The 24,469-nt window shown below is 41.8% G+C and overlaps 1 protein-coding gene and 1 long non-coding RNA gene across 2 annotated transcripts in view; one reads left to right on the forward strand and one right to left on the reverse strand.

The window, feature by feature from the left end:
* Nucleotides 1-14,419, reverse strand: part of LOC129151018 (uncharacterized) — a 37,113-nt gene extending 22,694 nt beyond the window's left edge. Inside the window, exon 1 of the long non-coding RNA XR_008557824.1 lies at nt 14,338-14,419. This is a non-coding gene — a long non-coding RNA (uncharacterized LOC129151018). The remainder of the gene's footprint in view (nt 1-14,337) is intronic.
* Nucleotides 1-22,270, forward strand: part of CSNK2A1 (casein kinase 2 alpha 1) — a 56,706-nt gene extending 34,436 nt beyond the window's left edge. The window contains 12 exon segments of the mRNA XM_028144652.2: nt 1,405-1,506; nt 2,017-2,067; nt 3,307-3,366; nt 4,842-4,925; nt 11,542-11,652; nt 13,083-13,184; nt 14,442-14,542; nt 15,594-15,742; nt 17,468-17,554; nt 19,369-19,439; nt 19,441-19,517; nt 21,628-22,270. Of these exon segments, the coding sequence (XP_028000453.2) occupies nt 1,405-1,506; nt 2,017-2,067; nt 3,307-3,366; nt 4,842-4,925; nt 11,542-11,652; nt 13,083-13,184; nt 14,442-14,542; nt 15,594-15,742; nt 17,468-17,554; nt 19,369-19,439; nt 19,441-19,517; nt 21,628-21,649 (1,017 nt within the window). The 3' untranslated portion in view covers nt 21,650-22,270.
* The last annotated feature ends 2,199 nt before the right edge of the window (nt 22,271-24,469 follow it).

The raw sequence follows: 24,469 nt of genomic DNA on the forward strand, positions 1-24,469 counted from the left end.
GGCACAGGTCACATGTGGCTATTGAGCATTTTAAGTATGGCTGGTCCAAACTGAAATATGCTATAAGGATAAAATATACTAGATTTCAAAGGCTTAGTAAAATAAATATATCTCTACTGTCCATTAGTAATTTTTATATTGATTTACATGTTAAAATAAGATTTTGAATATATTTTGTTAAATAAAAAATGTTATTAAAATTAATTTTGTCTATTTTTTTTAATGTTTTTATTGCTTTTTAGAGAGAGAGGAAGGGAGAGGGATAGAAACATTGATGAGAGAGAAGCATCATCAATCCTGCACGCCTCTCCCCCCACACACACACACATACACAGGGGATTGAGCCTGCAACCTGGACATGTGCTCTGACCTGCATTCGAACCTGCGGCTTCTTGGTTCCTGGGTCAGTGCTCAACCGCTGAGCTACATCGACCGGGCTGTTTATCTTTTTTTAACATGGGTACTCGAACATTGAGAATATATATGTGGCTTGCATTATATTTCTTTTGGACCAGCACTGTTTTAGACTATTTAGGACGAAGGCTTTGTGGAGATGGTACAGTTGGACCAAAGCCCTCCTCAGAAAAATGAAAAAGATTCTGTCCCAGAGCAGATGTGGAAATGATGAGTGAGGACAAAAGAATATGGAAGTATGTTAAGGGACTCTGCAGAGTGGTCTTTTTAGAATAGAGAGATGAGTTCATTTATAGGAATACTGGTCATAAGGCTAGCTAGATACTGTGTCCCAGTAATATTCTGAGATCTCATATATTTCACTTGATTCTTATAACCATCTTATGAGATAAGTACTCTTGTTGATCATTTTTCCCAAATGAAGGCTTAGAGAGGTCATGTAACTTACCCATAGGCATACAGCCAGCAGGTCATGAAAGTAAGATTCACATTAGGGATTTTTTACTCCAAGGCCCACATTTAACCCACAAGTTTATGCTGCACAAAGATGGTTTGGCTGTCCTTGATGTTGGTCCTGTTCATCTAACCTCTGTTGGGTGTTTATTTATAGACTTAGAGGAAGGAATAGAAAAAGTCTGTGTTTCATTCTAATTGGTAAAAAGATTTTTCAAGATTACCATTTACAATATTAGTATTACCATTTATAATCCTAGTTTGTATAGTTATAAAGAGTTAACATTTTAAGACTGATGATTGGAATTAAATGCTAATTCTGCAGAGGTCTAATACTTGGAATGGAAACCTTTTTCTTTCAACATTTGCTAAGTAACCTACAGAATGCCTGGCATAGAGCTAGGAGAAGGGGATTCAGAGATGAATCTGATACATTTCCTTCTTTCAAGGAGCTCATAAATATGTATGTATTACATTACCTGTTGAAATATCCTGAAATACTTTATTTCATTGATGTGCGTACTTGTACTCTTTCAGCCAGTAAAGAAGAAGAAAATTAAGCGTGAAATAAAGATTTTGGAGAATTTGCGAGGCGGTCCCAACATCATCACACTAGCAGACATTGTAAAAGACCCTGTGGTAAGTATAGTATGTGCTGGCAAGGCCCACCAGGGCTGAGGTGGTGTTTGACTCAGAGCACAGCTGGCCTCTCTCTGTTGCCCCCTCTACTGTTAAGTCCTGCTTTAAAAGTGCTTAATCAGTTATAGCATTTAACTAGTTTGGGTCTTTCTTTCAAAGAGACCTCCACCCACAGACTATTTCTTATTCTTCTAGGATAAGAGACTGATAGCACTGGAAACTGAAATGTGTTAATCCATTTTGCAAACTCAGGTCCGATGCCGATGGGCGATGGGCGCATTGTCGGGCTGCCTAGAGCCTGGTGAGACTTCAGCTCCATGTCTTCTGTTTGAAATCCATCCCAAAAATGACCTAAGTGTGGTGATCAGAGTGGGAGGGCTTGTAGCAATAGAGGGATTCCTACTACTGAGGCGAGGACTGCCAAATTCACCACGTAGCATCCGCAAACATTGTGCTCATTAAAGCTGCCAGGGCTTTTGCTGATGTGTGTTTTCTTTTTCTTTTCCCTAGTCACGAACTCCCGCCTTGGTTTTTGAACATGTAAACAACACAGACTTCAAGGTATAATATATAACCAATCATTTCAAGCTGTTGGGTTTTCAGACCACATAGAAAGCCATTTAGGGATATTAGTATTAGAAGAACTCCCTTCCAACTTGCTTAAAAGAGCTTTTTATCTTCACAGTGTTAAATTATAAGATAGAAATATTGCTGTACAAACTGCCACTTTCCACATCTTGGTAGTTTGCATTTTTATTTGTTGTGTGCTCTCTTTAATAACCAAATACATTTACTTCTCACCACCTTTACCATTCACTTAACAGTTTCCCCTGATGTCAAATGTAATGAAAGCAATAACACATGTTAAGTCAAGATCTGTCCGTGGGCATTTTACTTTAAAATGGCAGTGTTCAAGGAGGATTGTATTGTGTATGGAAAGCAAAGTCGTCTTATACCTTAGGATTCCTCTGGGTTAGGGTGGTGTAAATTCTACAACACATACCTCTACAACTGATCTCTGACTTTCTGCCCATCCAGCAGCCTACTTCAAACAATTCTCAATTCTAGTACAAAAGAAAAATATGGACACTCTTGCGTTTCAAGTTGTAAGGGTATTTGACTTGCCTTTGAACCAATTCAGTATGAAGAATTTTAGGTATCAATAAATGGATGAATTCTTTTGTTTAAATAAGAATAAAAGGAACTTTTAGAATCAGAGCAATAACTTCAAAGAAAACGTCAGATGACATCACTAACCATTTAATGACATGCATGTGTTGTTTTTAAAGACCATAACTCTTTGGAAGCTGGAAAGGATACATAACAGTTGTTCAAAGTTTATTTCAAATTGGGAGAGGAATCTGTTAAATTGGCTTGACAGATTTGGCAGTGAGCCATCTGCACACTCACTGGTGATCTGTAGATGAGGTAGTTTCCTACTAAGGAGGCTGTGTATTTGCCAAAATGCCTTTTTTGAGAAAGTCTGGAGGTAAATGAAAAGCAAACTTGATTGCAAATGTATATCAATGCATATTACTTAGATAAACTGGTATATTCCCAACAGTGGATTTTAGCTTCAGAAATACAAGTTAAGTAATTCTTGACTTTTGCATATATAAAGACTCAACGTATCTCTTTAAAGGGAATGTTATGTTGAAGAATTAGAGACTGGTGTAGATATAGATCTTGGAATGATGGCAAATGAACCAAGTCTTGGTTTGAATTACTACAAATAAGAATGAGAAATTGCCTTCCATCAGCAGTATTTCATGGCTCAAATGTTGCATTTGTCTTTAACAGCAATTATACCAGACGTTAACAGACTATGATATTCGGTTTTACATGTATGAGATTCTGAAGGTAAGGGAACTTTGAATACTAAATACCTTTAGATTGATCTTAACCTTTGTTAAATAACTCAAATGACTATAGAAAAGCTAGTGAATTAACTTTTTAAAATATGTTGAAAGAAGGGGCCTTTTCATGTAAGTTTTTAATAAGTTAATAGCATCAGAACTTTTCTGCTAATGTAAGGGTATGGAATAGAGTCTAGTAGGAATATAATTTAGAATGGTTTGGAAAGAGTATTTAGAAGAGAGCTGGGGCCCCATAAATGTTTGTAATCTCCATCTTGATCCTACGAAAGTTAACAGTTAAATTGTTCAAACTTGTAAATATATCCAGATGTGTTGGCTTCTGGTATACTTTATTTCACTTAAAATTGAACAAGTAAAACAAAAAACTTCCTCAGCTGTCAAAGGGTCATTGTCCTAAAATTATATAAATCACTGCTTAGAGATTGCTGATTTAGAGTGGACTTTGACTTCTAAAGTGAAATCACCAAATTATCTTCCTCCTAGTAGTCACAAGATCAACTTTATATATGAGAAAATTGCTAAGAGTTGGCTAAAGTTTATTAAATGAGGGTTGATGTAAAGCCTGTATTCGAACCTTAGAAGTACCTTGAAGAGACTATGCCAGTAGAGATATTTGATCTTCCCATTGGCTCATGCAGTCTTATAGCAAGCAGGACTTCAAAAAGTTAAGGATATGCTTGCCTAGTCCTAGAAACCATAGGAACTCAAGTTGCCCTTTAAAAAGGACAAGAATTTGGCCAGTGACATCAGCTGATCTAAAAGCCAGGATTAGCAAATCCCAAAGGTTGTACCACTCAGTTCACCTTAGTTTGAGTTTGGACATGGTTTTCAAATTGGATTTGATGTCATAAATCAGGAGTTGGCAAGCATCTTTACAGGAATAAACAGTAAAAATTTTGGCTTTGTGGTCCATAGGGTCTTTCTCAAGCTACTTGGCTATGTTGTAGTATGAAAGCGGCTACAGATAACATGCAAATATGTGTGGCTGTGTTCCAATAAAATAAACATTCACAAAAACAGGCATCAGGCAATATATGGGCCATGGACCTTTACTGTAAACACTTAGCTGCTAAAGAATTATTGTTCTTTGAAGAACACTTTGTAGTACAGACCAGTTTTCTTCTTTTGAGAGGCCTATGCTTATGAAAATAATCCAGGCTTTATATAAGGGAGAGAAATTGGAAGTGATGCAATTGGTGTCACTTTGGGTCTTTTTGAACAGAAAGGATGTCGTAACAACTGTGTAAGAACAGAACTTGAAGTTCAGAGGCCATGAGTTTGACTTTAGGATCTTGAGCAAGTGTGCAAAATAGCTGTCGGAGTGATTGTCCTAACCCTGACTCCCAGGGATGTTGTGAGACTAGAAAGAAAACTATAGAGGAAAAAGTAAAAAGCTTTAACTAGAAAATCACTCTTATGCAAGCTAACCTTTTTTTTTTTCTCCTGTTTCTCTTACAGGCCCTGGATTATTGTCATAGCATGGGAATTATGCACAGAGATGTGAAGCCCCATAATGTCATGATTGATCATGAGCACAGAAAGGTAATGTGATAGACTAATAAATCTTTTCCTGCCTGATAGAGTGAACAGCCCATCTTCAACACTTTATCCCTAGCATCTGTTACAGTTCCTGGTATCTATTAGGCACTTGACACATATTTGGTAAATGAATAAATTAATCAGAATGTTTAAACCATTATTCAAATTCCTAATGATATTATCAAGAAGGACGCCCTGGCCAACATGGTCCAGTGGATAGAGCGTCAGCCCCTGCACTGACGGGTCACAGGTTCAATTCCTGGTCAAGGGCACGTTATCTGGGTTGCAGGTTCCATTCCTGACCCCAGTCTGGGAGCATGCGGGAGGCAACCAATTTATGTGTCTCACATTGATGTTTCTCTCCCTCTCCTGTCTCTCTCCCACTGCCTCCCTCCCCCTTCCACTCTAAAAAAAAAATCAATGAAAAAAATATCCTCAGGTGAGGATTAACAACAACAAAAAGAATACTGCCAAGAAGGAAACATTAGAATAGTGGGCAAATCAGTTTTGGGCATGGAACCTGGCTTCTGGTTTTATTTATTGAATAACTAGTATCTGGGAAACTCCTTTCTTGTTTGCCTCCTCTCTCTTACCTGTACAACAGGTATAATAATATTGGCTATCCATGCCACTAGGTTATTGTGAGAATTAAGTGTGCACAGTTGTGAAATGGATGAAATATTTAGCAAGTACAAGTGCTATTAATGAGAGTTCTACTGAACACATACTTTATAATATTTCAGTTTTGTAAGATAACCAAGTGTACCTTTTATAGGTAGTGATGACTGTTGTAGACTTTGGAGATGTAGAGGATTTATTCACCTAAAATGTCTTTTTAGACACACACTATGCATGGTATTGTTCTAGAAGCAGGGGATATATGCTTGAAGCAGATAGTAAAAAATTCTTGTCCATAAGGAGCTTGCCTTTGGGGGGTATGCTGGTAGGCCAGAAAGTTAAAAGTGATGTGGAAGAGAAATAAGTCAGGAATAGGGAAGAGTGGGGGATGTTGCGGTTTTAAACAAGGGGTAAAGGGAAGATTTCATTGGGAAGATGACATATTTAGAGAACACTTGAGGGCATCAGCCATACAACCTTAGGAAGAAATATGTCTCAGATAGAGGATGCAAAGTTCTGAGGCAAAAATGTGCCTGGCTTGTTGGAACAGTGGCAAGGATATACAGTAGGGACAGGGATGTAAACAAACAGCGCCAGCCAGAGTGGGTCAGTTGGTTGAGCATCATCCTGTTCACTGGAAGGTCACCAGTTCAATTCTAGGTCAGGGCACATGCCCAGTTTGTGTTTCCAGTCCCCAATGTTTCTCTCTCACATCGATATTTCTCTCTTTCCCTTCCATTCTCTCTCAAATCAATTTTTTAAAAAGACATATCACAAAAAAGCTAAACAAACATGCTTACCAAACAATCCAGCTGTGGCATTTATTCCAGAGAAACCAAACCTTAGGTCTGCACAAAAACCTGTATATGAATACAGCTTTATTCCTAATAGTTAAAAATTGGGCCCTAGATGGTTTTGCTCAATGGATAGAGCATCGGCCTGTAGCCCAAAGGGTCCCGGGTTCAAGTCCAGTCAAGGGCACGTACCTTGGTTGCAGGCTCCTCCTGGGCCCTGGTCAGGGCACATGCAGGAGTCAACCAATTGATGTGTTTCTCTCACATCAATGTTTCTCTGTGTCTTACCCTCTTTATTTAATTTAAAAAGACTTTTTTTTTTTTTTTTTTTTAGAAAATTGGGGGGCCAAATGTCCTTCAGTGAGAGAATGGTTAATCAAACAGGTATATCTATACCATGTAGTGTTATTACTGAATAGTATTACTCAGGAATAAAAAAGAATGAACTATCCTACATAATAAAAGGGTAATATGTAAATTACCATCACTCAGCTACGCCCATTATTGGGCCAGCAGGGGGCGGGACTCGGGGTGGCCGATTGGGCCAGCAGGACGCTGAGCTCGCGTCGCCAGCGGTGGTGCGAGATCAGCGTCTGCACCATGGCTGTGCTGCGGCACAGAAGGGGCCTCTGGGGCAGCGAGCACACGTCCTGCTGCGGACCATCAAAAGCGGGGAGCAAAAGTAGGGGAGCTGGCTGTCTGTCCGCTCCGGCACCAGCGGGGACCCCCTGCCATCAAAAGCGGGGAGCAGGCTGCTAGCAGTCTCCGCAGAGCGTGCTAGGCTTTGCGGGGCAGTGGATATGGCCTGGATGGCAGGTTAGGCCTAGGGGACCCTACACGTACATGATTTAATCATGCACTGGGCCTCTAGTTACTGATAATGCAACAACTTGGTTGGATCTCATGCTGAGTGAAAAAAAAAAGTTGTGCTGATTTTTCCATTTATAATACATTCTCGAAGTCATAGAGCTAGAGAATAGAGGTTGCCAGGGGTTAGAAGTGGAAAAATAATAGCAAAAGCGACACCTGTGATGATGGAATAGTTCTGTATCTTATGGTAGGAGTTATCTGAATCTACACATGATAAAATTACGTAGAACTACACACACACACACACCAGCATGTAAAACTGGTGAATAATAAGGTATGTCTGTGGATTGTGCCAATGTCAATTTCCTGGTTTTGATCTTGTACCATTTGGAAATGTAAAGTTGGGTGAAGGGTACACAGAATTCCCAACTTACTAGCCTATCTAATAAAAGGGTAATATGCAAATTAACCATCACTCCATCACAAAGCTGGAGGCACCCATAGCCACAAGATGGCAGCACCCAGTCCTCTAAGCCCCGCTGGAGTCCCCCAGTCCCAGTGGGACGGCCACTGAGAGCGGGCAGCGTGAGCAGCCCGGCGGAATGCTTGTGTTGTCGCCGCAGTGACAAGGCAAGCGTTCCACGCCCGGCCACGGATGGGCCTCTGGGCCTTGGATAGACTCTAGACAGCGGGCGCGGAGCATCCAGGCCCTGCAGAGAGCTACTAGCGCATGGATTTCTGCACAGGGCTACCAGTAAATTTATAATAATTTTAAAAATATAAAGCATTTAGCCCTAACCAGTTTGGCTCAGTGGATAGAGCATCGGCCTGCGGACTCAGGGGTCCCAGGTTCGATTCCGGTCAAGGGCATGTACCTTGGTTGTGGGCACATCCCCAGTAGGGGGTGTGCAGGAGGCAGCTGATTGATGTTTCTCTCTCATCGATGTTTCTAACTCTCCCTCTCCCTTCCTCTCTGTAAAAAAATCAATAAATATATTTTTTAAAAATATATATATATAAAGCATTTATAAGGGATCATTCTGGTTGCTGTGTAGGAATACAGGGTAAGGGTGAAAGCAGCTTGACAAGCTAGGAGAAGGGGCTATTGCAGTAAATCACACAAGAGATGGTGGTAGCATGAACCAGGGTAGTAGCAGTGGAGGTGATGATGATGGTCAGAATATGAGCCAACAAGATTTGTTGACAGATTAGATAGATATGGAGTGTAAGGGAAATAAGAGTCCAGGGTGGAGTGTTTTTGGCCTGAACAATAGAGTTAATGGAATTACCTTTAACTGACAAGGTGGAGGCTGTGGAAGAAGGAATAATTAGAGGTTTAGTTCTGAGATGTTTGTTGGGTGATCAAAGAGGCAGAGATGGCTGGTAGAAGACATGGGCTAGAACAGCGGTCGCAAACATTTCGGACCTCACAGACCACCAGTGGTCCGCGGACCACCGGTTGGTGACTGCTGGACTAGAGAGTATAAGTGAGAAACACTGATATGCTGTGTGTGAAGCCGGGGGGGCCAGAACTACTCATCTGGGAATACTTGTTGCTAAAAAAAGGAAACTCAGGGATAGCCCTGAAGCACTTTTTTTAAGGGGTTGGAGAAAAAAGACTAAAAAAATTATACTTTTTTTCCTTTTGTTATAATTCCCTTTGTTCATCAAAACAATGAAGACACTATACCTAGTTAACAGTGACAGACTAGTCACACCCTAGTACCCACAATTCAAATCATGCTTATGTTTTACACAATGGGCAAATAAGGTTGCCTCTTGACTGTACTAGTACTTTTTCCACTTTCGGGATACATTTTGGTAAGGGCCATTTTGTGCGGCTTTTCTCTTCATTCACTCAACAAATACTTTTTGTTTTTCTTGTGTGTACTAGGCATTATGTTGAATTTAAAAGGTAAATAAAACAGTCCCTACCTTCAAGGAGTTTACAGTCCATTTTGAAAAAAAAAAAAAGATAGGAAACAAATATACAATAAAGTATTGTGGGTTCACCCTGGCTGAGTAGTTAGAGCATCAACTTCATTGTTTGTGGTTCAGGGAGGGTCTAAAGGCAATGGTTGGTCCTACTTGATAATTAGAAAAGACTTCAGTGAGGGCCTAACTTAACTATCTCAAAAGATGAGATGTTCACCAATAGGAAAAGTCTAGACATTCTATTCAGCTGAGCAGTATAAGAAATTTGCAGAAGCACAAAATGAAATTGTCTTTCAGCAAGTTTCCCTAGAGCACAAGAATTAAGTCATGAGAACTAGCTATGTCAAGCTAAACAGGGTTTTCCAAAAAGTTTGATTTTCACCTTAAATACAGGGGTTGGATAAACTAGGTTTACAGTTGTTGGTACGTGAAACACAGTTTATTTCTGTATTATTCATTTTTGTATTTTGTTTTTCCATATGAAAATTGTAAATCTACTTTTGTCCCCTCTGTATAATAGGTAGTCACTGAAGGGGTTTTAATTTAAAGTGACATGGCTGGTATCCTCCTATATAATAAAAGGCTAATATGCAAATCGACCAAACGGCAGAACGACCCATCGCTATGATGCGCACTGACCACCAGGGGGCAGACACTCAACGCAGAAGCTGCCCCCTGGTGGTCAGTGCACTCCCACAGGGGGAGTGCGACTCAGCCAGAAGCTGGACTCGTGGCTGGCGAGCGCAGCAGCAGTGACGGGATCCTCTCCCGCCTTCACGGCAGCGCTAAGGATGTCCCACTGATGTCATTCGGACATCCCCCGAGGGCTCCCGGACCACAAGAGGGTGCAGGCCAGGCTGAGGGACGACCCTTCCCCCCCCCCCCCCAAGTACACGAATTTCGTGCACAGGGCCTCTAGTCCTATATAATAAAGAGGGAATATGCAAATTGACCATCACTCTGCCACAAAGAGGGCAGCGCCCACAGCAGAGGGGGAGGTTCCGTAACACAAGATGGCTGCGCCCAGAGCAGACACTGAGTTCCCATAAGGAGCCTTAACGAGCAATCAGCAGGAATCTAAGGCTGTGCCCCCCCCCCCAAGCCCCCATGGGGCTTGACAGGGGACCTCAGGCCATGCCCCGCCCAGAAGGGCTTCATGGTGGAACTGAGGCTGCTCCCCCCACCCTGGTGGCAGGCCAGGGGACCTCAGGATGCGCCCCCACCCCAGCTCCAGGCCAGGGGACCTCAGGCTGTACCCCCAGCCCGATGGGACTTGACGGGGCACCTCAAGGTGCACCGCCCCCGTGCTGGGCCGGGGGACCTCAGGCTGCTCCCCTTGCCCTAGGCCGGGAGGCCTCAGGCCACACCTCCCGCCTGGTGGGGCTTGACGGGGGACCACAAGGCATGCCCCCCACCCGGCAGGGCTTGACAGGGGACCTCAGGCCACACCCCCTGCCCAGCGGGGCATGACAAGGGTGGGACCAGCCGGGTGTGGATCTAGCCCAATGGGGGGCCCGGCTGGGTCTGGGTCTCACGCGATTTTGAGGTAGACGTGGGTGGGCGGGGACTTGACTCTCGGTCCCATGGTGCGCCCCAGACTCTGACAGGAGGAAGATTTTTATATACATTTTACTAATTTCCTTTCATTTCTGACACTTCTATTATAGAGAAAGGGCAAATAGTAATATTAAAATATTTCCTCTAATCCCTTTTAATGTGCACGAATTTTGTGCACCGGGCCACTAGTATATATATATATATAAAAGCCTAACCGGCCGTTATGATGGAACAACCGGTCGCAATGACGTGCACTGACCACCAGGGAGCAGACGCTCAATAGAAGGAGCTGCCCCCAGCCCGCAGGCCCTGGGCTGGGATGGGGAACCGGGGGTTGGTGGTGGGGGATGCGTCCCCTTTCCCAAGGGGCCGAACACCAGCTCCCTTCTTGGGGCTGGTGGCCAACCTCCCAGGTCCATGCCCCCAGCCGGCAAACCCCCATCACCCGATCGAGGCATGGCCCTGGGCTGGGATGGAGAACTTGGGGTGGGTGGCGGCAACAAACTTCTTATGGTGCCAGGACGCGGAGGGCTGTGACCTCTCGCTGGCTACCTGGGGGCAGGGTTGACGGAGATGGAGGTGTGGTGAGAATGTGGGGTGTCCCCTAAGCTTACTTGAACTCCCCCTGCTACCCTCCTCCGAGACGCCAGGGCTCGGGCACCAGGGAAGCCCCCGCACTCAGGTGCCTGGCAACCCAGGTGCTGCCCAGGACCCAAAGGTCAGATGGGACCTGCCCTTCTATGCCAGACACTCGCGCTTCGATATCCAGCCAGGCCTAGGGACTGCACCTGTGCATGAATGTCGTGCATCGGGCCTCTAGTTTTTTAAAAGAGTACCCTAAAGGCAATGTATGGAGTAGCTTGGAAGATAAAATTGCTTATGATTTATTCTCTTTTTTCTTGCAGCTACGGCTAATAGACTGGGGTTTAGCTGAGTTTTACCATCCTGGCCAAGAATATAATGTCCGAGTTGCTTCTCGATACTTCAAAGGTCCTGAGCTACTTGTAGACTATCAGGTGAGAAGAGAAAGTCAAATAAAATTTCTGTCCTAGCTCTGGCCAGTGTCGCTCAGTGATTAGACCGTCAGCCCCAAACCAAAGGGTTGCATGTTTGATTCCTGGTCAAGGGCACTTATCTGGATTGCAGGTTTGATCCCTAGCCCAGGTCAAGGCATGTGCAGTAGGCAACTAATCAGTGTGTGTGTGTGTGTGTGTGTGTGTGTCTTTTTCTCCACCCCTCCCTCCCTTCCACTCTCTCTAAAATGGAAAAAATATCCTCAAGTGAGGGTTAACAAACAAAAAGGTTTCTGTTCTATGCTTATTTTGTACATAATTTGCGAAAAATGTCATTTTGAGTAGGTTACTTATACATGTCCATGGCTGTCCCTTTTATATAAATTTAAAATATGAATCACCTCAATTCATCTGTAACTTATGTTTTTATTATCATAATGTCAGTAGAATATGAATAGATCTGCATTTGATCCTAACTGAAGAAAAAGTACACCAAAGATAACCTTTTCTATTTAGAAACTCCAGAGCTTAGGAATAACCAACCTAAGGACTAAACTAAAATAATGGTCTCAAGATTTTCACAAATTGTATCTATATATATAAAAAGCCAGCAACTGGAACGCCAGAATGACTGGAACCACTGATAGCTATGATGCCCACTGCGGCTGGCCAACTGGCCTGATCGGGACGGGGCCAGTTGGCCAGCCACCCGCGGCCCTTCCCCTTGGCCAGCCAGACCCCATCTGTGCACAAATTCGTGCACCAGGCCTCTAGTTCTATATATAAAGACCTTCCTTTTACTAAAAAAGCCCTCTTCTCACAGAAATAAAATCCTTGGGCGTATCTTTCATGCCCAGTCCTCCAAGATGTTATCAGATACCTTAAATCTTTCTTTAAAAAAATTACTGCTATTTTGAAAGAGAAATATTGATTTTTGTTCGATTTATTTATGCACTCAGTGATTGATTCTTATATGTGCCCTGACTGGGGATTGAACCCACAACCTTGGCATATCAGGACAATGCTATAACCAACTGAGCAACCTGACCGGGGCCAAAAATATTCTTTATGATATTATTTATAATTATTGTATTATTAAACAAAACACTATCCTATTATAGGGAAATTAAAGATTAAATTCTGAAACATTTGTTCAATAAAATAATGTTACACATTAAAAAGTTTCCAGAGGCTCACAACTTGAGATGTTTTTATGTGAGTGAAAAAGGTAATTCAAAATAGTATGTACAGATTGTTTTATAATGGGGGAAATGCATAGAAGAAAAAACTGAAAAATATATGAAGATGTTATTGGTGTTTGGACATTTTAGTGGAGTGATTTTTTTTTAATAGTAATTTTTTATTTGGGAAGTACAAGATAATTTATTCTTGTCATTTCATTTATAACTGACTTTTTTTTAACTTCAATGCAGATGTACGATTATAGTTTGGATATGTGGAGCTTGGGCTGTATGCTGGCAAGTATGATTTTTCGGAAGGAGCCATTTTTTCATGGACATGACAATTATGATCAGGTGATACATGTTGTTCTCATTAGGCAACTTACTGGGCTAACCTAGTGATGATGAGATCTGGCTACTTAGTAGAAAGTGTGGTGGATTTTGCTAAAATATAGATGTCCATCCCAATCATTTAGAATGAGACCCTAGAATAATTTTCAATTCATGGTTTATTCAGTTAGCCCAACATTGATCCTTATATTGGTGTTTTGGGAGCTACTGTCTAGCCTTCTGAAATCACTGAGTTTTTCCCCTAGTCTTTTGATTTGTTTGCTTGTTTCATTGTAAATTATACATGTAAAATAGGACATTACCTTAGAATCCTTTAATGTGAGTTTTCACTAAAGTTGGGAATATTTTCTTCAACATGTTGGTTTATATATGGTATTTCTATGATCCTTTTGTCTCTTTATATGGATTGAGTTGGTGTATGTCAGTAGAAATATAGATGATGTTTTTTATACTAGCTCCACTTCCCCTTGAAGATCAGTGAAAATCAGCAAGTCTTTATGAGGCACCATGCAGAGTTGGAGAAGACTTCTTCTTCTTCTTCTTTTTTTTTTTTTTAAGTTTAGTCTAGCCCTGGCCTGTGTGGCTGAGTGGTTGAGCGTCCATCCAGGCACTAAGAAGTCACTGGTTCAATTTCCAGTCAGGGTACATGCTGGATTTGGGGCTCAATCCAAAACCAGGGGGTTTGCAAGAGGCAGCTGATCAATGATGTTTCTCTCATTGGTGTTTCTATCTCTCTCTCCCTTCCTCTTTCTATAAAAAGTAAAAAAAACACATATTTTTAAAAGTACTAAGAAAAAAGATTAGTCCAGCCTTTCAAATAGTTCATAGTTTAGTAAGGGAATCAAACATACAAGGAAATAAGTTACAGTTGTAAATGTCAGAATAGAAACGTAGACAAGGTACAAAAGGCAGTTGTGGGAGTGAGTGGTCTGAGTGTACAAGGGGAGTTTCCCCAAAAAAGTGACACCCTTAGCTGGGTTGTGAGGGTAAAAACATAAGGCTTCATTTGGGAGACGTTTCAAGGGGAAGGAATCAGGTTATATCATTGTTTTTTCTTTTTTTACACCATCACATTGAGTTCTGATTTAGAGAATTTTGGGTGGAACTTATTCCTACAGTACACAGAAATCTGAATAAATTGAGTGTATATTCATACCTGTAGCCACGATGATCCCTTGCTGTTAATCCAGTCATGGCTGTTTGTTGATTTAATCTTGTAACATGATTGTTGTGTGGGTTTTTGTCTTTCTTCAATCCTAGTTGGTGAGGATAGCCAAGGTTCTGGGGACAGAAGATTTATATGACTATATTGACAAATACAACATTGAATTAGATCCACGTTTCAATGATATCTTGGGCAGGTGAGTCAAAACAAAATCTATGCATCTGTGCATTAATCACTTTAAGACACACTGTAAATTGACACTTCATATCCTCAAAAAATAGTTATGACGCTGGCCAGTGTGGCTCAGTTGGTTTGGTGTCATCCTGTGCACTGAAAGGTTGCCAGTTTGATTACTAGTCAGGGCACATACCAGATTGCAGGCTTGATTCCCTGGTGGGGGGCGTGCAGGAGGCAGCTGATCGATGTTTTGTTCTCACATTGATGTTTCTCTCCCTCTCACTTCCTCTCTCTAAAAACCAATAAAATATATTTCTTTAAAACTATTTTAAGAAGTAGTTACATCCTCTTTGCCAGCAGTGCTGAAGCATCACTGGTCCTGTACTGCAGGATGCTGCTTGGGTGACCCTGTGATAAAATCACTGGATTGAATGGCCATTTTCCCAAATTCACTTACAGGATGGGTGTGGAGATTATTGTCAGAGGATTCCTGTAAAATTAATGAAATGTAGATTCTAATAGAAGTGTTACAGTTGACTTAGCTTCTCCAAATGACAAAACCCTCTAAGAGAAATAAATAGTAATAGGAAATGTATGTTTCAAGACTGATGTGCAGACAGACGATGAACAGACTGACAATAGTGGCTAGGCACAATACTAATTCATTCACCACTTACCAGGTGGTGGACTTTCCTGATGCAAAGGCTTTGCTGGCCAAGTGGCAGGGATGCCAGAAATGTGTGAGGGGATGGGAAAGAGGCCTGGTTAGACTAACCACCTGACCCTCCTTGCTGTGCAGAAGTACTCAGTATTGTAAAGGAACATGAATTATGGTTTGTAAAATTGTGAGCACCCAGATTTCTACTTTGTGCAACACTGCTGTTTTCAGTCTCTCCAGTTAGCTTGGTTGTCTCCCTGGTGACAGAGTGCTATAAAACTGCTCTCGTGAGTTTTGATTTCTTTTTGCTAGTGGCTGGGCTCCTAGTCACTAAGGAAAATTTAGGAGGGAAATAAATGTTGGGCTTCTCTACCCCTTGTTTCATTTCGCATTACCCCTTTTGGCTCTGCAGACACTCCCGTAAGCGATGGGAACGCTTTGTCCACAGTGAAAACCAGCACCTTGTCAGCCCTGAGGCCTTGGATTTCCTGGACAAGCTGCTGCGATACGACCACCAGTCACGGCTCACCGCAAGAGAAGCCATGGAACACCCCTATTTCTGTGAGTCCAACTGTTCAATCCACAGAGCCTGTGTAGGCCCGCCCAGCAGACTGTACAAGACAAGGGAAAATACATGCTGTGAGGAAAACTGTGGACCCACGGTCCCACCAGAAGAGAGTTGGAATCCCAGCTCTGCTTATCTTGTGGCAAAGTTATTTCACCCACAGTGAGCCTTGGTTTCTTCAAATGAGGACAGTGATGGCAACTGTCCTACAGAATTATTGGAAGGATTCTTATCTAACAGTACTTAATACATGATTGTTTCTAAACAAACTGCTTTTCTTACTGTGTTAGTGACACTTATCAGGCGTTAGCTAGTCTGGAGTGGTTGGATTATAATGAACTAGAGGCCCAGTGCATGGATTCGTGCACTGGTGGGTGGGGTCCCTCTGCCTGGCCTGTGGGGATCGGGCCAAAACCAGCTCTCCAACATCCCCTGAGGGGTACCGGATTGCGAGAGGACAGTTCTCTGGTGACGCACCCCAGAATCAGGCTCCCTCCTCTCTGATTCCAGGTACATCACCTTAGACCCTCAGCTGCCAAGTCACTACAGCTCGGTAGCTCCTGCATTGAGCGTCTGCCTCCTGGTGATCAGGGCACATCATAGCTACTGGTTGGACGGTCAGATGGTCGCTTAGGCTTTTATATATAGACTAATAGCTCATCGTGCAGTTGGCTGCCCGCAGCTTCTGCAGGAGCCGGTGGGAACCACAGGGCGCCACCAGGAGCCGCGCTGCTTCCATGGGAGGCAGGCCCGCCATCTTCTCTTCCGGCCTGCGCTCGGCTGTGGAGGCTGCGACCCAGCCCCCTATACCCCAGAGGCCCTCTGCAGGGCTGGGGCAGAACGCTTGCCTTGTTGCCGTGGCGACGAAGCAAGCATTCCGCCAGGCCGCTCATGCTGCTCTCTCTCAGCGGCCGCGCCCCCCCCAGGACTGGGGTACTCCGACGGGGCTGAGAGGACTGGGCGCCACCATCTTTGTGACAGAGTGATGGTTAATTTGCATATTACCCTTTTATTAGATAGGATAGCCCTATATCTGTCCTGTCTCTGGTTATAATTTATTGGAGAGCCAGGGAAACTTAAAAATCTTAACTATGAACACCTTGACTTAGGTTTGTGATATAGCTTACTGTGCTATCCTGGGTGAAAATGTCGATTAGACCCACTCCATCTCCACTATGCTGTTAGCTTCAACATTGGATTATTTCTTGGAGTGTTGGAGTGATTTTGTAGTGAACTGATTATGTGGTTACCCAGTCTCCTGTATTTGAAGCAGACTGACCTGAAGTCTATGGTAATAGCACTAATTTGCACAATCTATAAATTTGGATTTGGCCTATTTGGCACCATGCTTAACCAGGTGAGTTGTGGACTGCAATAAGATCATTTCACTCTGATACTATATCACTCTCTAGGCCAGGTTAGATTATATTATCTCATTAAACCCTAACATGATCAGTTTTGTGTTAACTTAGATCTACCATGGATAATTACCTCATCTTCCTACCATTTAGTTTTAGAGGTTGCCTTTACTAGTTTGACAGGAAAGATGATTCTGTTTTCTATTGTCTAATTCATGGTGAAGACAAGGCAGTTGCCACCTTAAGTTCTTCTGGGAATTATATGGAATATAAATAAGATTGAAAGCATGAGCGTGACTGCTTTAAGATCATTAGTTTAATCGTTAAGCCTAACAGAATTTAAACATATTTGTCTTTTTCTAGACACTGTTGTGAAGGACCAGGCTCGAATGGGCTCATCTAACATGCCAGGAGGCAGTACGCCTGTCAGCAGCGCCAATATGATGACAGGTCAGTTCATTAGTGAATTTCTTTTCTTTTTTTCTTAAGCGGTAGAAGTCAATTATTCTTCCCTGTTTGTGTTTTTGTGGCCTGATTTGGTCCCTGTTGTGACCTGATTTCTTGTGAACCTCCTCTTCTCTCTGTTATGATTACCTTATTGATAATTGATATTCTAACCTGTGCAGCTCTCTCCACTAGGCTTCAGGATACTTTTGACATCTGATATACTTCAGTGACACTACTTTGAGTAGGCTATCAACAGGCTCTTCTAGGCCAGAATCCCCAAAATGTCTCAGAGGGACATGAATGTCCCCACAAGCCATGAAAAAGAAAAAGTGATCCTTTTATTTCACAGTTTAGAGTGACAGTAGTTGACATGGTCCTCAGAAACAAGATTAAGAAATTGGGGAGAGAAGAGGTGGGGTTTGCACATGGGGTATCTATGAGTAAAAGAATGGTTCTTTGATTTTTTTCCCCCCAAAGCAATTAGAGTGTACCTAATAAATTGTAAATATATGAAATTATTTTTCCTTACTGTTGAATCACTACGATTTAGAGCAAGTTTTTGTACAGAGTACACAATTATTCTAAAGAAATTATAGGCCCATATTGTGAGAATTATACATATAGGCAGATCCACGTGGGTACACTTGTAGTGAGGGCCTTTACTCAGACACCCTCAGAGAATTACTGTTAATGAGCTAGCTGCCTTCTAGAATTTATCCCCTGGGACTCTTGCCTATGTGCAAAATGATGCATGTCCGAGGTTGTAGCCTTACTTGTAATAGCAAGATATTGGAAACAGCTCTCAGTAGGGAACTGTTAAATGAATTATGGGACATCCATTCAGTGGAATGCTATGCAGCCAGAGAAAAGAATGAATGTTTCGTATTCTTTTCTAGCTCCAACTCCAGGATAATGTGAAAATAAAATAAGCAAGATGCAGAGCCATGTCCAAGACCAGGAGTGGGCAAAAGTATATAATCACATTTCTATATATGGTATCCATATGAATATTTTGATAAAATTATATTCATGTATATGCATAAAATATTTCTGCAAGGATATACCCTAGAAATGGTGCCATAGTGACAGGGCAGGGGAGATTTATTAACTGTATATTCTTTTGAACTTTCTCAAATACTGTTTTAGCTTAGAGGTGGGAAGTGCTCCTTTAAGTAATTTTGAAATTTTAGCTGGCAGTGTGATATAAGCACATGAGTTTTTACTCTAGCCCTCTGCTGTTCAGTATGATGGTGACTAGACACATGTGGCTATTTAAATTAAGCAAATTTAATAAATGTTAAAAAAAAAGTTTTGTAATTACACTAGCCACATTTCAAGTGCTCAGTAGCTACATGTGGTTAGTGGCCACTAGGATAGCACAGATTATAGAACAGGAAATTTGATTGCACAGTGCCGCCCTAGATTGGCCTGGGTTGGAATCCAAGCATAGTTGCCAACTTTACTAGCTGTTTACCTTTGGTCAGACTGCTTAAACTCTCCAAGCATGGATTTCTTTATTTACCTCCTAAGTTAATTAGAACTTGCCATTTTAATTTGTGAGGATTTAACTTGAAATTATTTTTATTTGTAAAATCTGGCAAATAATATATATGCCTTTAATAAAGAGAATTTTTGTGTGCGTGGAATAGAATGAACAACATAAACTGATGAACAAAAATAGATCCAGAGACATAGAAGCATCGAACAGACCAAGAGAATTGTGTGTGTGTCACTTTTGAGGTAGGGGCTATGGAAAACTGGTGACTAAGATTTCCATGATTGGTGTCTCTGGCTTATCCTCATCTGTTTTCTTTCAGGGATTTCTTCAGTGCCAACCCCTTCACCCCTCGGACCTCTGGCAGGCTCACCAGTGATTGCTGCTGCCAACCCCCTTGGGATGCCTGTTCCGGCTGCCGCTGGCGCTCAGCAGTAATGGCCCCTTCTGTCTCCTGATGCCTGAGCAGAGGTGGGGGAGTCCACTCTCTCCTTGATGCAGCTTGCGCCTGGTGGGGAGGGGTGAAATAACTTAAGAAGCACCGTGTCTGAACCGTTGCTTGTGGATTTATAGTAGTTCAGTCATAAAAAAAGAATTATAATAGGCTGATTTTCTTTTTTTTTTCTTTCTTTTTTTTTTTTTTAACTCGAACTTTTCATAACTCAGGGGATTCCCTGAAAAATTACCTGCAAGTGGAATATTTCACGGACAAATTTTTTTCTCCCCTTCCAAATTCAGTTCCTCATCACTAAAGAACAAAGATAAACCAGTCTCAATTCCTGCTGCTGCATTTGGGTGGAGATTTCTTCCCATGCCGACCATTGCTCACCCACCATCCCACACTTTGGGGCCCGGGGCTTGTATCTCATGCTCTTTTCCAGAGATTACAAAAATGTAGCTTCTTCAAGGGAGGTGGGAAGGAAGGAGGGAGGACCCAACCTATAAAAGCAGTGTCCTGCTCATCATTTACATCACTTTATTCCAAAAGTGCTTCAGTGGGGTTATCCTGGTGACTCTAGTGGAAATATGTCTTAATTATAGTTACATTGAGATGCTGAAAAATCTACCCAAAGTGCTGACAGGTCGTGAAAACTTACGTTCAGTCTGAATCATGTCTTATTGACCTGACCCTAACTCCAACTCACTTGTAAGTTTAGTTTAAAACTACAATAACCTTCCCTCCCAGGCTCCTTACCTTGGTCCTCTTCCCTCTCGTATCCCAACATACTCTATAGCTGGAAGGAGACTTGGCCATTTTGAATTCAGTTAGCTACTGGGTATAATTTATTGCTTTTTACAAAAGAAAAAAAAACATTGTCTGTATAGGTTTCATGTTAACAACGCTTTAAGAGCTAATGGGAGATGTGGCCACAGTTTCATTTTAAGTTTTCCACCTTCTTTCCCTCCTACCTTCCCCTTTCTTCACATGCCATTCAGTGAGAAGGCCTGCCCCTCAGTCTTGTAAATGTATCTGAGAGGTAGGAGCAGAACCACTGTCTCCAGTGAAACTGAAATGGTAGACCTGTAATTGTGGGAAAACTATAAACTCTTGTTACAGCCCTGCCACCCCTTGCTGTGTGTATATATATAATACTTTGTCCTTCATATGTGAAAGATCCAGTGTTGGAATTCTTTGGTGTAAATAAACGTTTGGTTTTATTTATCAAGGTTAGATTTAAGTTCCCTGTGTAAAGGTCTCGCTGGGTGGGTGTCTCACGTTCACATCTGAGGGGCCTGCAGCCCTGTACCGTGGAGGCTTCCTAAGGCCACCATTTTTATACACCCCTCATTTGACCCATGGTACCGGGCAGGGCAGAGAGGCCTTAAAAAAGCACCACAAGCCAAAGCGTCTCTGGGGATTAAGGATCCTTTGCCATAAAATTCATTTTGTGTCTCAGCAGTGCAGGGATTGGGGATGGAAAAGTCGCCAGTTTTGTGTGTTTGTGTGTATGTAAAGTGGATTTTCCACTGTAATCCAACCACCTAAGTTTATCAGGTGCTTCACTGAGGAAGCCTAGTTTTTTAAGCACAATAGCAAAACCATCAGCTCTGTATTTTCTCCTGTTAATTTAATTACAGTAGCTGCTTGTGGGGACTAGGAAAAATTCTTCCAACATATTTTAAGGCCTAAAATCTTAGTTCCCCATTCTCCTACCTTTATAGATTCATAAGCCTTTCTCATCTGGGCGTCATAGATAAATGTAATTATTTGAGGAGTTGAATCTAATGAACTTACCTAACTTTGTAACCCAAATTGGCTCTAGTAACTTACTTTATCAAGATGATGGCTTTAGTGAGTATAATGGTGAACTTTAGAGAAAGCTAAAGCCTCCTTTTATAATGCTTCTCAACCATAGGGAGAACATTCTGTGTGGCAGGTGGTTTTCTTTCTTGTCGCCACTTACAGTGGATATTTATTGTTCTTGACCCTTTTATGCCCTAGAATGCTGTGTGGGTTACCATGTTGAATTTGTGCAGAAGCTAAAAGCACCGGATGTGCCAGAGATGCAATTTGTGATTACGTTTGCACTGGATTGTGATTTGAACAGGACACGATGACTAATGAATTCTTTCTTTTTAGGTGGGGAGGAGGGTTGTTGTAAATCAAGACTTCACATCCTACCTTTGTAGCTCAGAGAATCTAGGTGTAGCAGAGGCTGATGTGAGGAGCTGCAGACAGCTGAACCTCCTAACACGCATCAGACCTTGCAAGAAACTGAAGGTAAATGCAGAGGACTCTGAAATGCCACCCAAGAGCCTTTTAAAAGAAACAAACTTTTTAAAAATGCTAATTAAGGAGTCACTGCAAAAGCATGAAAAAAAGACCCAATTGGGTGGGTGGGGGGCAAGGGTTTACAGAGTAACAACTTCTTTGTTGTAAATTACCTCATCTGTATACCTTGTATTGGGACACTTTATTTCTCAGCACTACCTGTGTCTGCATTGATCAGATTGCAGGAGATGGAATGCCAATATAAGACAGTTGTGTTGGCAATTACTCTGAAAGGTTTTTTAGTATTTTTAAACTTTGTTTGAAGTGGGCTCCCCCTCTCCCCATTTTTTTTTTAAGTTTGAAGTCAGAAGTTCCCCCTCTCCCCCTTGATTTATTGGTTGTAATTGTATTGTAATTGGTATAACTAAAACATAACTGTGCTGGGAAGAAGTTGTGCCATGAAGGTCTTTAAATTTTTTTTTAATAAAAACATTTAAACAAATGAAATGTCCCTACAGCCTGAGCAGTAACTTGCTTCTCCAACCGACACCGTATGTGATAGATGGCTTAGTTCTCACGTACTTTAAATTTAATATTGAGTTTATAGGGATGTGAAGAGGGATGACTTAAGATTGGTTGAGGAGCTCTAAAGTCTGGGAGTTTTTGACATTGAGATACAGTGAAAGAGAGCATGACGTTGCTAAACAGGACTGGTTTCATTCCTGCCCTTGTCACGTACTTGGCAAATGGCAAATTAACTTCTGAATCGGTTTCATCATCTATAAAATGGAGCCACTGCTTCCTTGGAATTGAATCAGTGTAAATGTCAAGTATTATGCACTTTTTAAGCCCTTGATAAACCTAGTTTCCTTGTCTCCCTGGAGGATTAGTCCTTGGTCCTGACTTTGCTAGTAATTTCACTATACAATCTCCTCTGGATCGCTCCAGACCTCTGTGTGTGTTCAATCAGGGGGAGACTATGTGAGTTGTGTTCTGAGTTCCTTTTCAACTCTGACATTGATTTTAGAAAGTTTGAATGATTCTTAAGTGAAAAGGTCCATAGAGACAGCTTATTCACAGCAGAAAAGACCAGTGTTCAATGAATGGCAATAAGCCCTATGGAAGGTGATAACCCCAGTCCCGGAGACAATTTGGCAAAGTCTCAGTGCTTGGAATGAAGGTGTGCTGGTGAGCTTATGGGAACATACTTGGCAGCTCCGATCAAAACTATCAAGAGGGCTGGTAAAAGAGATGAACCTGGGTTTTACTTGCTTATCAATGCCAAATAAGTACATTCTACAAAAGTATATACTTGAATTGCCTTTTATTCTTTCTCATTTACAGTTTTTAAAAATTAGTTTCCTTTAAATCTTCACTGCATACTATCTTATGGCATCTACATCTTATCAATATTTGGAGTTAAGTGTGGTTTAGATAAAGGAGTCATTGTGTAATATCTTGAAACTGAAATGTCTAATATGAACTTTAATTTCTAACATTCCCATTTTATACATGATAAACATAGGAAGATTAAATTGTTAGAGTGGGCCTGTTAGAGACAGGAATATATTGTGTAAAATTAGATTTTCGGGGTATGGCTAATTATTATAGCCTTAAAGTAGTACAGAAAATTGAAGATTGGTTGACATACTTGGGAATGTTAATTTCCTCTCGGTCTTTAAATTTCATCTTGTTTAACCTATTGTCAAGTGCGGTTATAATTAATACTGACTGTTTGAGCATCTCTTGAAAAATCTAGTTTTGTCATAACTGCCTAAAGATTCCCACCAGCAGATTCTCTCCTAAGATTAAAGTTGGGTTTGAGTAGTTGTTTAATCATTAGTCTTTATCTGCCTCCCTACTGGTAATTCCTCCTCCCTGTGCCTCAGCTGTAGGGACTGTATAGCCTGTAATCGGTGACATGCATGCTAGAAAGGCTGTCTTCCAGGGCCTTTCCCTCCTTACGGAAAAAGTTAGCCAAAGGCTTTGAAGTAAAGTAGCCCCTAGTTCCCTCCTCAAAATGGGTCTGAAATCCTTGATGTCAGCTGATGCTCCACCCTATATAAAGTGTCTCCTTGCTCCTCCCACTGCCTTCACTACCACTATCCCATTGCCCTTTTTTCTTAACACCTGAATTTTTTTCTTTAACCTCACCCAAGGATGCCATTGGTTGCCTCCCACACGAGGCCCAACTAGGGCCAGAGATTGAGCCTGCAACCCAGATACATGCCGTTGACCAAGACCCTTTGGTATGAGGGTCAATGCCCTAACCACTGTGTTACACCAGCCAGGGCAACACCTGCACTTTTATGGTATTATTTTGTTGATTTATTTATTGTCTCTCTCCCCACCTGCATATAAACTCCCTGATGATCTTGTATGTCTTACTAATTTGTGCTTAATTATAAAAAATTTTTTTCTTTAAAATGGGCCACTATCCCTCAGTATTGAAGATGATTGACTGGAGTAGCACAAGGACAATGCTTAGCACCACACCAGACTCATAATAGCTGCTCAATAAATGGTAATTTCATCCTCTATTCCCACCTCCACCTTACCCCTCCCCACCACACAAAAAGTTAATAGAAGTACTGTTGCATAAAGAGCATCTCAAGGTCAGTAGAAACTTGACCTGAGGCTTGCAACTGTAATTATAAGCCACAAACCCCAGACTGAATTAACATAAGAAAAGGTTGGTTTAATGAGTAGT

This window comes from Eptesicus fuscus, chromosome 12 (genome assembly GCF_027574615.1).
Source record: "Eptesicus fuscus isolate TK198812 chromosome 12, DD_ASM_mEF_20220401, whole genome shotgun sequence".
NCBI classification, from domain to species: Eukaryota; Metazoa; Chordata; class Mammalia; order Chiroptera; family Vespertilionidae; genus Eptesicus; species Eptesicus fuscus.